Here is a 17,296-nt window from a genome sequence, read left to right as displayed (position 1 = left end):
TGTTCGGCTGCGGCTACATCGGCTCGCTACAGTTTTTTACACTTCGGCCATAAGACCCAGTCTTCGACTCAGTTTTGACGGCGCACAAAGTCGGCTCAAACTGCAGATTAATATACGATCGCAGTTTTTTTTTGCTAGATATGCGATCATCCAGACATCAAACGCTCGGTGCTACGACCACTCGGGAGTGTTTATTAGCCACGGACTGCTATGTCAACAAGACCCAGCGGCCTACAAAGCAGCGAAGCAGAGTGGCAAGAGAGCAGCGTGACCGGACGAGGAAGCGAGGAAGCGAGGTTGTCGGGCCGGGCTAGCCGCTAGGCTAAAGGCTAAACCCTTCAAAACGCCTCTCCCATCCATTTTACTCTCCAAAGTTCACTCTCTGGACAATAAACTGGACCATTTAACAACTGGAAGTGGCATCGAACCGCGAGATGACGAACTGCTGCGCTAAAATTCTGACGAAGACATGGTAAATCTTATCTATCCCGGCTGACGCTCAAGGAAACTGTGTGGGTCAGATGTATCGACATTTTGTTCTGTAAACACGTGTACACGAATGACAATAAAGTAAATCTGAATCTGAATCACATGTGCGGTCCCTTCTCAAGGTTTCTTCATTTTTCTCATGCTTAGGTTTTTGAGTTTTTCCTTGCCCTCATGTTGTTTCCAGATCAGGGGATGGTGTAATAATAGTCTGAAATAATGGTCTGTGCAATAACCTGTGCAGCCCTTTGAGACTCTTTGTGATTAAGGGCTACACACATAAAAATGACTTGACTTGAATATATATATATATATATATATATATATATATATATATATATATATATATATATATATGTATATAAATGTATATATATATATATACACACACATATATACATATATATATATATATATATATATATACACATATATATATATATATATACATATATATTTATACACACATATATACATATATATATACACACACACATATATACATATATATATATACACACACACATATATACATATATACATATATATACATATATATATATATGTATATGTATATACATATACATATATACATATACATATATATATATATGTATATGTATATACATATACATATATACATATACATATATACATTTTCAAATCAAACATTTGCTTTATTCCGATTTTGAAATCTTCGTTTGGTTTGGGAATTTCGGTTCGTTAGGCAATTTGCATACTCGGAAGCCAATCGGCAGCATGCATCAAATAACTTAGTGCTTCTGGACTTTCCCGAGCGTTATAAGGTCGTGCATTTGCATATCATTTGCCAAAGTAGACGCAACAGAGAACACAAGAAAAATGGATAAGTTGTTAGAATCAAGCCAAAACCTCAGCCCCAGAAGAAAGATTCGAAAGAAGCTAACAAAATGTATGACGCTACAAAACGTAAACGTACATTAAAAGCATCGTGGAAAGAGGAGTTCACGTGGCTTGTAGCAGACGACGCAACACAAACATTGGATGAATGAAGATGAGTAAATACAGGTACATACTGATGGCAGATGGAAAACAGCGATGTCATATACATGCAATGAATGTTATGAGTAGATTTATGATAAACCTAAATTTAAAGTGTTGTTAAGTCAAGTCAAGTCATTTTTATTTGTATAGCCCTTAATCACTTAGAGTCTTATCTGTTATATATTCTGATTATCAATCCTTAATACTTTGCAATAATGTTCTTTTTTTACGATTAGTCGTCTTATTGTGTTTCAAGCTGTGAAAAATGGGGCAGGCAACTTTTCAGAGTTGTCTGCCCTGGTGTCCGGTTACTTTTTGTCATGAGTTTCAGACAATGCAGATAATGGATAGAGATTTTATATAATGTCTTTATGCAGCTAATGACCTTAAACAGGTGCATATGATTCAGGATGACACATGGAGTGCAGGTGGATTTCTAATGGGTGGACTAACAGGTCTTTCAAGGTCAGAATTCTAGATGATTCACAGGTGTTCAAATACTTGTTTGCAGCTGTATCACACAAATAAATTGTTCAAAAATCATGCATTGTGATTTCAGGATTTTTCCTTTAGTTGATCTCTCTTACAGTGGACATGCACCTACGATGAAAAATTCAGACCCTTGAAGTGGGAGAAATAGCAAAATAGAAGGGTGTTCAAATACTCATTTTCATCACTGTATATATGTATTTCTCCCTCTCAATTTTTCACTCTTTGTCTTTCTCTATCTACTCCTACTACTGATCAGAGACTGTGAGATAAGGCCTGTTTTTAGTAGTACTAATGAATATTTATAACGCATACCCAATGACCCTTTAGTGTTGTAAAAGTGCCCATTCAACAATCTTACTTTTGGGAGATCCTGGTTTTGATTGTATATGCGGGTTTAGAATCATCCTTGACTTTTGAGCGGGTGAGCTAGAAGAGACGGAAAGACAGCAATAGAGTGACACAGACACAGCTACTGTGCTGTAATTTTCAAAATAAAAGCATAGTGGTCTTACTCTGGGTTTGGCTAACTCCTTGATTACTGCTATGTCCTGGTCCGACACGACGTCGTGATAGCGGACAATCCGGGGGACGTCCCAAAGTTCTTCTTCTTTTGCGGGACTAATCAGGAGGCTGGGATGGCGGTTGTTGTCATAGAAACGGCAGGACAGGCCTTTTTGTCTCTGTGGCGTCTGTCGAGAGGGAGGAGTAAAAGCACAGAATGAATCCCTCACTGGATCGCCCTTTAATTTTTGCGCTCTCGCTACTTCACAGATTTTCATCATGCAAAGTGTTCTGTATTCTGATTGGCTAGACCTAGGTGTCAGACATGCGGCCCGCAGGTTTTATTCCGGCCCGCGAGACAACACAGAGAAGGATAACAGGAAAATGGCTAGCAGTTTGAATTATGTCCTCTTGGTGCCGCCAAAGCCAGGCACCGCTCACAAAGCAACTGGAGGTGTATTTCTTTCTCTCTCTCTCTTTCTCTCCCCCACCCCCCCCCTCTCTCTTTCAATCCTTCTCACATTCTTTTTCTCACTCTCTCTCTTTTAATCCCTCTCATTTTATTTCTTCTTTTCTCTTTATCTTCATCTCTCTCTCTTTCGTTTTGTCTTTTGCTCTTTTTATATTTTTGTCTCTCACTCTTTGTCATTTCTCTCTTGCTTGCCATTCCTCTATCTTCTCTTTTCTTTATCTCCCTCTCTCACTTTCTCCATTTCTTCTCTCCCTCTCTCTCTCTCTCTCTGTATCTATTTCTTTTCTATTTTTTGCCCTATCATTTTTCACTTTCTCTGTCTTTTTCTCCTCTTTTTTTATCTTTTTCTTTTTCCCCTTTTATCTCTTTCTTTCTCTCTTTCCCTTTCCCTCTGTTTTTCTTGAGCTCTCTTTTTTATGTCTTCTTTACCTTCTCTTTTTATTTTGTCTTATTTATTGCTCCTGTCTTTTCTCTCTCCCTCTCTCTTTCTCTCTTCAAAAAATACAAAACGCGGACTCAAAGTGACCATGAAGCTCCGTTTTTGTTCCAATTTTTTGCCCAGCATTTTGCAAAGAAAGAAATGAAAAAAAGGGAATGAAAAGACAAATATAAAACATAATAAGGTCGGAAAAGAAGAACGTAAAATGGAAGAAAATAAGGCAGAAAAAAGGAAGCAAAAAACAAATGAAGGAACGGATTAAGAAAATAAAAAAGGGGGAAAGGAAAGAAAAGAAAGGAAAAAAAAAACAACAGGATCCACATTTATGATAGGTCGTGTATTTTTGCTAATTAATTCAGTCAAGTCAAGTCATGTTTATTTGTATAGCCCTTAATTCAGTCAATTCTCTTTTGTTTTAAATGAATGACTTTTTATTAATAAAATACAATATCCATTTGAGTGCAGCCGTAGCATATTATTGTCACAGACCAGAACGGACACAGAACTCAATTGCATGCGTTTCTCAGATTTTATTGAAAGAGAATGAGATTTTAGGCTTGCTTGATTGCTTGATCCGAGGACTGGCGGAGAGCGGAATCGAGCAAGGCGGGGATGACACTTCCGTGTCAGAAGAAGGCAGGCGGGTATGGCACGTCGTTTGACCAGGGCTGGAGATCAGAGGCGATGTCGAGTTCGTAATAGTGGTCATAGGCAGGCGGCAGGCAGAACAGGCTTAGTCAGGTTCAGAAATGGGTCGAAAACGGGGATCAGGCAGAAAACAGGTTTAACAGGGATGGAGTCGGACGAAAACGCTCACTGAGTGAAAACAGCTCGTAAACGATCTGACAGGGGCTTAAGAAGGGTGTGGCTACCAATCAGCTTGTCCGGGTTGTTAGCGCCAATCAAGCTGCCACAGGTGTTCCAAATAGGGCAATCATGACAGAAAGCCCCACCCCTCAAGGGACGGCTCCAGAAGTCCCAACGAAAAAAAAGGAAAAGTAATCCAGCAGACAGGAACAAAAAAAGTAATCCCACAGACAAAAAAAATGTATCCAACAGGCAGGTAATCCAACAGGTCAAAAGTAATCCAACAGGCAGGTACCAAAACGTCAGAACTCCTCGGAATGGACTGAAGCCCCATCATATCATCATCAGGAGGCAGAGCAGAAGAAGGACTAGGCGGAGATGGAGACGACGATCGGGCACCCCTAGGACGACCTTGACGAGGAGCAGGCTGGTCCGGATGCTGACGAAGATTGGCACGTGCCCCGGCCCAGGTGCGGCGACAGCGTCGGGCGTTGGCAAACGCCGAAGGGCAGGAGACCTCACCCTCCTGGCTGGGGAACAGCGGTGGTTGGTAACCATATATGCACTGGAAGGGGGACATACCAGTGGAAGAGCTGATCAGGGAGTTATGGGCATACTCCACCCACACCAGCTGTCGTGCCGAAGAGAGGGATCCCTGGAGACCATACAACGAAGCACTGTTTCTAATTCTTGATTCAACCGCTCGGACTGACCATTGGACTGCGGGTGGAAGCCGGAGGAGAGGCTGACTGAGGCCCCCAGGAGACAGCAGAACTCTTTCCAAAAGCTAGAGGCAAATTGGGGACCCCGGTCGGAAACAATGTCCTTAGGTATCCCATGGAGCCGGAAGACGTGTAACCGGACCGCCTGTGCAGTTTCCTTGGCGGAAGGTAGCTTGGGGAGCGCCACAAAATGGACCATTCTACTGAAGCGGTCCACGATTGTCAGGACAGTCGTCATCCCTTCTGAGGCAGGCAGTCCAGTTACAAAGTCCATTGAGATGTGGGACCAGGGGCGAATGGGAACCAGTAGGGGTTGTAGCAGACCCGCAGAAGGTCGATTAGACGCCTTGTTCCGGGCACAGGTCTGGCAAGCTCCGACGTACTCCCGAACGTCCTAAGCCAAGGAGGGCCACCAAAAACGTCGGGACAGGAAGTTGCTGGTGCGGGCTGCCCCCGGGTGGCAGGAAAGGCGGGAGTCATGCCCCCATTGGAGGACCTCGAGACGTAATCCCTCCGGAAAAAAAAGATGATCCTCTGGACATGTACTGGGGCCACCACCTGGGAGGCAGGAAGGATGGACGCCGGGCCCCGGGATTGGTTCTCCTCCCTTTGAAACTGACGAGAGAGAGCATCAGACTTAACGTTACGAGAACCAGGGCGATAGGAGAGGGTGAAATTAAACCTGGCGAAGAAGAGGGACCAGCGGGACTGTCTCGGGTTTAAACGTTTTGCAGAGCGGATGTATTCCAAATTCCTATGGTCGGTCCACACCAAGAAGGGAACCGCCACCCCCTCCAGCCAGTGACGCCATTCCTCTAGTGCTAGTTTGATGGCTAACAGTTCGCGATCCCCCAAATCATAATTACGCTCAGCAGGGGATAGACGTCGCGAGAAAAAGGCGCAGGGGTGCATCTTGCTATCATCAGCCGACCTCTGGGAAAGCACCTCCCCAACTCCCACGTCAGAGACATCCACCTCAACCACCAGTTGACGTTCCGGATCAGGCACTTGCAGGATAGGAGCCGTCGATAAGCGGTTCTTGAGGGTGGAAAAAGCATTGTCCGCCGCTGCAGACCATCGGAACGCACCTTTTGGACTGGTGAGCGCCGTGAGGGGCGCTGCTACCGTGCTCTATCCCCGAATGAAGCGACGGTACAAGTTGGCGAAACCCAGAAACTGTTGAAGCTTCTTCTGGTCATGGGGGACGGGCCAGGAGGTAACCGCTGACACCTTCGTGGGATCCATCTGTAGCTTCTCCTACGCCACGATATATCCCAGAAAGGATACGGTCTGAGCATGAAAGTCACATTTCTCCGCCTTCACAAAGAGGGAGTTCTCAAGCAGTCGGCGAAGGACGAGTTAGACGTGCTGCGTGTGTTCTTCCTGGGACTTGGAAAAAATTAATATGTCATCCAGGTAAACGAAAACGAACCGGTTGAGCACATCACGCAACACGTCATTAATGACTGACTGGAAGACAGCGGGGGCGTTGGTTAATCCAAAAGGCATGACCAGGCACTCATAATGTCCTGTGGGCGTATTGAAAGCCGTCTTCCACTCATCCCCCTTCCGGACACGGACCAGGTGATAGGCGTTCCGGAGGTCCAACTTCGTGAACACCCTGGCCCCTTGAAGAAGCTCGAAGGCAGAAGAGAGCAACGGCAAATGGGACCGATTTTCCACCGTAATGTCGTTGAGCCCCTGGTAGTCGATGCATGGCCGTAAGGACCCATCCTTCTTTCCCACGAAGAAGAACCCGGCACCCGCCGGCGAGGAGGGTGGTCGTATAATGCCGGCCGCCAGCGCATCGAAAATGTACTCCTCCCTCGCTTTTCTCTCGGGTGCTGAGAGAGAATAATGTCGACCCCTAGAGGGAGTAGAGCCTGGCAGGAGGTCAATATCACGGTCATAGGGGCGATGTGGAGGTAGTGAAGTAGCCTTGGCTGTGCTAAATACCTCTCGTAGGTGGTGATAGCAGGCAGGAATCTTGGACAGATCAGGGGGAGGCTTGGAAGCAACGGGTCTGTCGGGGTGAGATGCAGCGCGCAGACAGGTTCAATGGCACTCGACGCCCCATTCCATCACGTTTCCAGAACGCCAATCGCAGTGGGGGTTGTGCCGTACCAGCCAAGGATGACCCAAAACGAGCGGTTGACCGGGGGATGGGAGCAGGTGGAACCGAATCCGCTCTTCGTGGTTGCCTGATAATTTCATCTCCACCGGTTCGGTAACTTGCGTGACTTTACCCAACAGGCGCCCGTCTAACGCTCGGGCAGTGATAGGGGACGAGAGAGGAACCAGGGGTATTCGTAATCTGCGTGCGAGGGTGATGTCTAAAATGTTCGCTTCTGCGCCGGAATCGACCAACGCAGGTAGAGACTGGGGAATACCGGAAATGAAGAGGCGGGCCTCGAGGACAGTTCTTGGAATTCTGGAGGTTGGGATAATGGCTGAGCTCAATCGGATCCCTCCGCTGTCCGGCGAGCTCTTCCTTTTAACGGGCACGATGAGATTCGATGTCCCTCGCCTCCACAGTATAGGCAAAGCCCCTCGGAAATCCTTCGTCGGTGTTCCTCCGCTGATAAAGCTGCGCGATCCACCTCCATGGCTTCGTAGGGACTCGAAATCATGGGTTGTGCAGTTGGGAAACCACCTCGCTCTTTTGGCAAGTTGGTAGGGAATCGTCTCGGCTGGCCCCGAACCTTTCAGGTGCGCCCACTCGCGGTTCTGCCGATTCGATGACGTGAGAGGTAGGAAACGGCATTACCGGCGTCGGGAATCGAGTACTCGAGGACGGAATGTCGGAAAGGGGAGCTGATGACGTCAGTCGCCTTGACAACTGATCTGACAGTCTCGCTACTTGTTCTTGCTGTTGAAGCAGGAGATGTTGTTGCCGATCTAGCATTTGTTGCTGTTTCTGGACTTGTTGCAGCAGACCGGTGACGGTACTCGTGGTTTGTTGCACGGCGCCTTCAGCCCATTGTAAACGCTGCAAAGTGGAACGAGGCTCCGGGTTACTTTGATCTTCACTCTGAAAATCGCGTGCCATGAGTCCATGATTTTGGTCAGATCGTTCTGTCACAGACCAGAACGGACACAGGACTCAATTGCATGTGTTTCTAAGATTTTATTGAAAGAGAGTGAGATTTCAGGCTTGCTTGATTGCTTGATCCGAGGACTAGCGGAGAGCGGAATTGAGCAAGGCGGGGATGACACTTTCGTGTCGGAAGAAGGCAGGCGGGAATGGCAAGTCGTTTCACCAGGGCTGGAGATCAGAGGTGATGTCGAGTTCGTAATAGTGGTCGTAGGCAGGCGGCAGGCAGAACAGGCGTAGTCAGGTTCAGAAATGGGTCGAAAACGGGGATCAGGCAGAAAACAGGTTTAACAGGGATGGAGTCGGACGAAAACGCTCACTGAGTGAAAACACAACAGCTCGCAAACGATCTGACAAAGTTCGAACAGAAGAAAGGGGCTTAAGAAGGGTGTGGCCACCAAACAGCTTGTCCGGGCTGTTGGCGCCAATCAAGCTGCCACAGGTGTTCCAAATAGGGCAATCATGACAATTATGGATTCATTTATCATAGATTGATTTATTTTCATATTTATTCTTTGTTTTTTTATATTTTTACATCATATTTTGTGGAGGGAATTAAAAAAAACACACTTGAAAGCAGTTGAATAATGCCAAAGGAAAAAAAAATTAAAAAGAGGAAACCAAAAGCGAGGAAAAATAATTTTAAAAATTAAACACGGTTATTAAAGAAGTTTTTTGGGGTCTGGTTTATTGGTTGATTTAAATAATTTGCAAATATATCGAGTCAATCTTTGGGCAACACTTTACTTCCTCTAACATATTTGAATGAATACTGTACTGTTCTCTATTGTGCAACCAACTAAATTAATTCACATAATTGTAATATTATGTAGCAAAAAATCACATCTGAGCCCTTTAGTGTTACCTGTGGTGTTCTGCAGGGTTCAGTACTCGGCCCCCTTCTTTTCGGCATTTACATGCTTCAACTAGGTGATATCATTCGCAAGTATAATATCAGTTATCATTGCTACGCAGATGATACTCAACTATATCTTCCGATGGAGGAATATGCCACACTAAATTGTGGAAATTTGGAGGCCTTCCCCACTGAGATAAAAGAATGGATGTCACTCAACTTCTTGCGCCTTAACTCCGAAAAGCTAGATAATGGTCCATCTGTATGCCGTGACTAATTCTCAAAAACAGCTCTGAACAGTGACAAACGTAATATCACCCAGAGTGACTCAGTTAAAAATTTAGGTGTCATATTTGACCCTGATTTGTCCTTTCAAACACACATTGAAATATTACTAGAACAGCTTTTTTACATCTTTGCAAACTGTATTGCTAAAATTCGCCCTATGCTGTCTCAGTCGGATGCAGTGATTATAATTCACGCGTTTGTTTCCTCGATTACAGTAATGCACGACTCTTCGGTCTCCCGATGTCCAAAATCAAGAGCCTTCAGCTGGTACAAAATGTTGCAGCGAAGCTTTTAACAAAGACAAGAAAATTTCATCACATTACCCCGTTTTTAGCAAACCTGCATTGGCTCCCTGTTAGCTTAAGATGTGATTTTAAGGTTCTGTTGGTAGTATACAAAATCATCCATGGACTTGCTCCCTCATATTTTTAAGATTTAATTTCCCCCTATGTTCCAGTCCAAAGACTTGGCTCTGAAAATGCTGGTCTACTAGTGATCCCAAGAGCCATGAAGAGATCCGCAGGTTCGAGAGCGTTCTCCATTTGGGCCCCGGTGCTGTGGAATGCTCTTCCCCCTGAGATTTGATCTGAAACCTCAGTGAAAATGTTTAAATCCAAGCTTAAAACACACTTTTATTCTATAGCATATGAATAATCTATATTTTATGTTGACAATATCTGTGTATTATTTGCCCTCATATAGGTTTTAGATCAGGTGATGGTGTCATAATAGTCTGTGGTTTGGAATAATCTGTGGTCTGTGCAGCCCTTTGAGACTCTTTGTGATTAAGGGCTATACAAATAAATGACTTGACTTGACTAGAAAGCTCATGTAAAAGTTGTAGGTTGTGCAACCTTTTCAATAGTCCATTGTCAATTTATTAAAATGTGAAAAAATCATTTAGCATTGCCGGGAACTCAGCAAAATATAACTTGATTTGATCTCAGGTTTTGGACACGTTTAATAATGATTTAGTTTCCACATTTGGGATTGGGATAAATATTGCTCACCATTTGTCCACTCACCCTTTGTCCACAGATTTTGTGTGAACGCTAAGACCCGACTAAGCTTAGAGGGAACGTTGTATGCGAGAAAGATGTACTCATGAAAAGAGCCATAGGTTCCCAACCCTTTCTGTAGAGGGTTTTGGCGTTGTAGCTTTGCTGCTTCTGCTTACCATCTCGACGCTCTCGCCTCGACACAGCCTCTCGTACACGGGGTGGTAGTTGGTTCGGCCCCTAACCGGCTCCGGTGTCACTTCCTCTTTGTGCTGGCTCCCCAGGTGGTACTCAAAGAACCTACGATTCTGGTTGCCTCTTTCATTTTCAGGATCTAAAAGAAAAAGGGTTCCTACAGCTTAAGGCAAGTTAAATTTAAGACTTTAAGACTTTTTGACTGCAATGTAAAATTAATTTTAAGACCAAGTCGACAAAAAACGCAATTAAAACAAACAAAACAGAGAAACCCACAATTCTTTCCTGCACACATTACATTGTGGCTCGTACACGTTACCTGGCACAGCTTTTAGCCATGGCGAAAAACTGTAGTCGGACAGCCACTTCTCATTATATTTGAAAATTCTTCAATGTTCCCATGGTCCAGAGTAAACGTCTCTGTCCCAAGTTGAAATGTGTATTGTGGGTAGAGCTAAGACTATCACAGTTGCCATGGCACCCAATTGGCCCTGGCTGCGACTCATTGACAGATTTACTTTCCGTCTATTTGAGCTCAGTGCTCTCACTCTTAGTTTGTCGGTCCGTCAACGAACCTCTGCCCCGCAAGACGTGGGTTTTGACTCTGTCCCGTTTCCTGTTGGCATTTTCTGTCCAGTATTGTTCCCGTTTATTTTCGTCCTGTTTAATATCGGTTTCCAGTTTCGTTCCCGTAATTTTTGTCCTGTTTATTTTTCTCTCCAGTTTTCATTCCCGTGTAGTTTGTCCTGTTTTATTTCGGTATCATGTTTTATTATCATTCCTGTCTGTCCCGTCCTGTCCGGAGCAGTGGGCCAAGAGCCCCTTCTGCAGTGAGTGCAAACCTGGTGAAAAACTACAGGAAACATTTGACCTGAGTAATAGCAAAGAAAGGCTACTGTACCAAATATCAACAATCATTTTCTCAAGTGTTCAAATACCTATTTGCAACGATATCTCACAAATAAATAAATCGTAAAAAAAATCATGCATTGTGATTTCTGGATTTTCCTTTTTAGTTGATCTCTCTCACAGTGGATCTGCACCTACAATGAAAATTTCAGACCCCTCCGTGATTTCCAAGCGGGAGAAATAGCAAAATAGCAGGGTGTTTAAATACTTATTTTCTTCACTGTACCCTTTCCCAAGAAAAACTTCTAAGAAAAATGGCTTCAAAGCTTTTTATTTTTTGCATTTTTGAGACTTCCATAGTCCAAACAAATTTTCCACAATCACGATCATAATAATAACGATGCACAGTCTTTGCAATAATTTTTCAGCGCCTGATGTTTCCGGTGACGTGATTACACGATTCCTGTCACCATAGTGATCATGTCACGGGACCGGACCAGATCGGAGGCAGGAGGCAGCAAGGGTGAACTCATTCGCGTTAACGATCAGTTACTTTTATTAAGGAAATAAAAGTCGTCCAACACTCAGGGACGAAAACAAAAACAGGCTTACAGGCAAACAGGAACTCAGACTAGGAATACTCACAAAACAGGCTTTTACTCAGAACGGGCAAGTACAGGTTTCCTCAAGTCAAACAGAACAGAATAATGCAAAGTAATGCATACACACTCTCATTTGTCTGATATAGGAAGCAAAACGAGGATGTGGGGAATTATTCAATGTGTGGCCAAAGATCTCATCAAAGCCACTCCTGCCATGATTTTTAATGCAAAGTAATGCAATGAACCCGCAACCGGCAATCCCCAAAACCCGCCCTTAAGAAGCATACACGCAAATTAGAAAATCTGCTACAGCCGGTCGCCACGGCGACCATGCTGGACATGACAGAGCCCCCCCTTTAAGGGACAGCTCCTGAGGTCCCAAAAAAAGAAAAAAAATACCTCGCACCCCGGAATGGGTCGACGCACCCGATAAGGGCAACCCCGCTCCCTCCTCCGAACACGCAGGAACGGGGAGAGGCAGGTGCCGTCGGCTTCGGACGAGTCGGACTTGGCGCTCGGCAGGGGGGGTCTGACAGGCAATAGGCAGCGGAGTCGGACAGGCGATTGGCAGCGGAGTCGGACAGGCGATCATCAGGGGAGTCAGACGGGCGATCATCAGGGGAGTCAGACGGGCGATCATCAGGGGAGTCCGACGGGCGATCATCAGGGGAGTCAGACAGGCAATCATCAGGGAAATCAGACAGGCGATCATCAGCAGAGTCAGACAGGCGAGCATCAGGAGTGTCAGACAGGTGATCATCAGGGGAAATCAGACAGGCGATCATCAGGGGAAATCTGACAGGCGATCATCAGGGCGAATCAGACAGGCGATCATCAGGGCGAATCAGACAGGCGATCATCAGGAGATTCAGACAGGTAAACAGGAGTCGGACAGGAAAGCAAAGGAGTCAGACAGGAAAGCAAGGGAATCAGACCGACAAGCAGGAGAGTCAGACAGGCGAACAGCAGGAGAATCAGACAGGCGAACAGCAGGAGAATCGAACAGGCGAACAGCAGGAGAATCGGACAGGCGGACAGCAGGAGAATCGGACTGGCAAGCAAGTGAGTCGGACTGGCAAGCAAGTGAGTCGGACTGGCAAGCAAGGGAGTCGGACTGGCAAGCAAGGGAGTCGGACTGGCAAGCAAGGGAGTCGTACTGGCAAGCAAGGGAGTCGGACTGGCAAGCAGGGGAGTCGGACAGGCAGGCAGGAGAGTCGGACAGGTCGGCGTCAAATCTTCCCGGGGACCCCATTCGAGGCACAGCAATGGCCACGACGGGCGGGGCCGTGGTTCGAATGGGCAGGGAAGGTGACCTCACTGGGCGCTTGCCAAACGGCGTCCTCCAGCTCTCCCCAAATTGTGTTGGGATCGTTTGCTGAGTTCACATCTTGGCGGGTTCATTCTGTCACGGGACCGGACCAGATCGGAGGCAGGAAGGGTGAACTCATTCGTGTTAACGATCAGTTACTTTTATTAAGGAAATAAAAGTCGTCCAACACTCAGGGACGAGAACAAAAACAGGCTTACAGGCAAACAGGAACTCAGACTAGGAATACTCACAAAACAGGCTTTTACTCAGAACGGGCAAGTACAGGTTTCCTCAAGTCAAACAGAACAGAATAATGCAAAGTAATGCATACACACTCTCATTTGTCTGATATAGGAAGCAAAACGAGGATGTGGGGAATTATTCAATGTGTGGCCAAAGATCTCATCAAAGCCACTCCTGCCATGATTTTTCATCCTGAGCTAATTCTAATAGACTTCATACTTACTGATGAGCTGTGTCAAACCTTTTATAATATTTTTTTCTAAAATAAAACAAAAAAACATTTCGGCACTGAATAAGCTAAATACATAAATACAAAAAAAGCAAGATGGGGGAAACAACTATTTGGTGGATCTGGAATCTGATTGTTTAGGACATAAAATAAATACATTGTAAGTTTTATGCTGGTATGGAGTTCATAGATTACATTGTCAATAAATGTTTTTAATCTTTGCAGTATGTATTCAACAATGTTTGTCACTTACCATGTTTCGTTTGAGCAGATAAAATTGTAACAAAATTTTATACTGATCTTTAATAAAAAATTAGGGGTGTGCGTCATACATGAGAAAACAGAGCATGTACAAATCGTTTTATTCTTTAAAAAAGTATTGGGTGCGGCTTTTAATCAGGAAATTTTGTCAAAAACAATAACAGCGACCACTTTGTGCATTTCTTGCAGTCTACTCACCGAGTTCAAGCAGGATTTTCGTGGACTCTAAGGCACGTTCAAAGTCTCCTTGCTTATAGAGAGAGAAACTATGGTAGTCCAAAAGGGTGACCGCATTTACATTTGCAGGCATCTCGCCCTGCTGAATCTGTCTATAAGCCTGAAACATCCACATTTCAGAGTGGTAGAAGTCGTCTTCATTGAAGGCCATCATGCCCAGGTCGTAGCAGTCGTCCACAGTCAGGATGCTCGGGAGTAAGGAAGTTCCTGTTGGGTGAGGGAAGAGGTGAGGGTCCACTCTAAGGCTATAGATCAAGGGTCAGGAACGTTTTTGACCCCAAGAGCCATAAAAACAAAAATATTTAAATTTTTTTGGGGAGAGAGAGCCAACCCATAGATTTTAAGAAAAAATTAACAAAACCGCCTAACCCCTTTCTCCAGAAAAAAAGTTAATTTTTCAGCACTTTTTATTTCACTGTGCGATGTTTGACGATAAAATATATGAAATAATAATAATACCAGAGGCTGAGTCCCATATCAATTCAAACATACCTTTAAAAAAATTGTCTCCCTCCCCCAATTACTTAAAAGTGTTGAGGCAAATTTCTGTCATTTTTGTCCTAAACAATGGTTTCAAAACAAGGTGCGAACAAAGTTGTTTTGTAAAAATGTCACAAAACACTGCAAACGAGGATACCAATGTATTTACATTCAGTGCAGACGGCGCTGGGCAAGGAGAAGGAATGCACAGATTGTCCTAATTACGTTTGGGGACTGCCGGTTGCGGGTTCATTGCATTGTTCTGTTTTGCTCTGTTCTGTTTGACTCGAGGAAGACCTGTCATGCCCATTTTTTTGAGTTAGTAACTTTAAGCCTGTTTGTGAGTATTTCCTAGTCTAAGTTTCTGATTGCCTGTAAGCCTGTTTTTGTTTTGTTTTTGTCCCTGCGTGTTGGACAACTTTTATTTTCTAAATAAAAGTAACTGATCGTTACGCAATTGAGTTCACCCTTCCTGCCTCCCTGGTCCGGTTTCGCGACAGCGTCCCCGCGTCCAAGACGCATCATTTTTGCTGGAACACATAGTGTCGAATCAACGTGCGTCCCCGGGACGCAACTTTTTTGACACATAATTGACATCATTACCCGATTACTTTTTTTTTTTAACAAAGATTTATCGCACTCCAAACTTGTTGTCAGGCAGATCCGCCATTGTTGTTTTGGTCTTGCGGTTCGAGATTTCGTCTGCACGCCGATCTCGGCAAACAAGATTTTGTTGCTTCGAGATTACGTCATTGTTGTTGTGCTTGTCGTCGAGTGAAGGTTAAGTATGCCTCCGAAAAAACAGTATTAGGTAAAAATCAACACAAAATTGGTCATTTATCAGTGTCAGTAATAAGTCGAAACATAATGCAGAGAGTGATAACAACGGGAATGAATCCGGCAAGGAAAGCACGTGTGTTGAAGCGAACGATTCGACGAAAGAAAATAAACAAAATAATACTCCTAGCAAGAAAAGGACTTTTCTGCCAAAATGGACTGAATTTTATTCCTGGTTACGCTATGAGGAGGATGATAATGGAGGCTACATGTTCTGTGATGCGTGTACCCAGCGTGACAAAAAAACTGGATTGCATAAATAAATTCGCAATACGAACTTTCAGAAGATCACATTCGATCGGCACCACGACAATGAAAACCACAAATTAGCTATGGAAATTCCATTGCTGCAATTGGACCTTGAGAAGACATTACAACTGTGGCGGGACAGCAAACCACAAAGAATATATGAAGTGAAAATCTGAAGTGATAACTGCCTTGTATTACCAATTAACTGTGATGATTAAAACTGCATGAATATATAGACTAATATTTCAGCAAGATTATTTTGTGTAATGTGTCAGGCGGGACGGAAGGAAAACTGAGATCACTTGCACTCGTTTCTTGGTTTTTATTGGAAGGAAGGAATGACAAGGCGTGATTCTTTGATCCGTTGTTTGACGGATTGTCGAGGCTTGACAGGCAGGTGAAGGCTTGGCGGGAATGGTCGTGGACAGGTGTAGTCGTCGTGTTGTTGGTCGGGGCTGGAGAAGAAGGGCGTCGTCGTGTTCGGAAGAAAGATCAGGAGTCAGGCGAGCAGGTCGTAGGCAAATTCGAAAACGGGTCGGCAACGGAGTAGAAGAAAACAGGAGGCAGGCAAAGAGTCGGAGGTACGGGCTTTCAGAGCAGATGGCAACAGATCGCATAGTACAATCAGACAAGTTGTTTCCGGAAGCTGAGGATTTAAATGGACAGGGTGCGCCAATCAGCTGTCCTGGCTGTTGGCGCCAAATCCTGAGCACAGGTGTTCCCGATCCGGGTGATTGTGACAGTAATGTACAATATTGTGAACTGAAAAATCTGAAGTGATAACTGCTTTGTATTACCAATTAACTGTGATGATTAAAACTGAATGAAAATATAGATTAATATAATTATTTCAGCAATATTATTTAGATGGATAAATACTTTATATTTTGTATAATGTACAATATTGTTGTGAACTGAAAACTCTTGAAGTGATAACTGATTTGTATTATCAATAAACGGTGATGATTAAAACTGAATGAATATATAGACTTATATGTATAAATGTGTCACCGATTTACAACTTTAATATAACACTAAATTTTGGGGTCCCATAGATATCCGTTGGGACCCATAGATTTTTGAACATGCGAGTCCCCGGGACCCATCACTTTTCAGAGGTAAAGTGAACACTGTGTGACGTAGGGCGATTGTGTAAGACACTGTGGTTTGAGCCTTGCGTGCACACACAGGAACCATAACAAAGCACCCCAGAACAGGGTGCTGTTTTCTTAAATTTAGAGCATATCAATATGTTTAACCCTTGTTTTTTACACAGCTTGCATGGAAATACGAATTAAAACAACATTTAATTTTTCTACTATTGAGACCATGTGAGAAGTCATAACAAATAAAGTTAAGTAAAATAGCCCAAATTTCTGCGATAAGTCGTTGAAGCTTGTAAAAGTAGAGTCTATGCACATATCCTTGAAATCATGAACACCTCGTTTCTGTCACAGATTAAATCTCAAATCCAGCCAAGCTGGAGGGAAGAGGTGGCTATTTTGTATGGGACGTAGAAGGAGGTTTGTAAACCAAAAGGTCTTGAGTTATGCCCATATTTTAAGAGTACTGTATTCAGGACAACAGGGTTATTAGAGCATTGTGAGACAGAAGGGCAGGCTGGAGG

General features: G+C 44.2%; 1 protein-coding gene across 4 annotated transcripts in view; it reads right to left on the bottom strand.

The window, feature by feature from the left end:
* The window catches only part of LOC148346875 (prolyl 4-hydroxylase subunit alpha-1-like), a 45,384-nt gene that overhangs the window by 12,274 nt on the left and 15,814 nt on the right, over positions 1-17,296 (bottom strand). For all 4 annotated transcript variants that reach the window (XM_088323706.1, XM_088323707.1, XM_088323705.1 and 1 more), the window contains 4 exons: positions 14,065-14,310; positions 10,358-10,512; positions 2,514-2,690; positions 2,360-2,427 (listed from right to left, as the gene is read on the bottom strand). In XM_088323706.1, coding sequence (XP_088179832.1) covers positions 2,360-2,427; positions 2,514-2,690; positions 10,358-10,512; positions 14,065-14,310 — 646 coding nt within the window. The remainder of the gene's footprint in view (positions 1-2,359; positions 2,428-2,513; positions 2,691-10,357; positions 10,513-14,064; positions 14,311-17,296) is intronic.

This window comes from Urocampus carinirostris, chromosome 19 (assembly GCF_059441175.1).
Source record: "Urocampus carinirostris isolate Australia breed hairy pipefish chromosome 19, RoL_Ucar_1.0, whole genome shotgun sequence".
In the NCBI taxonomy this organism is placed as follows: domain Eukaryota; kingdom Metazoa; phylum Chordata; class Actinopteri; order Syngnathiformes; family Syngnathidae; genus Urocampus; species Urocampus carinirostris.
Note: the sequence above shows the minus strand (reverse complement) of the source record. Positions and strands in the feature narration are given on the sequence as shown.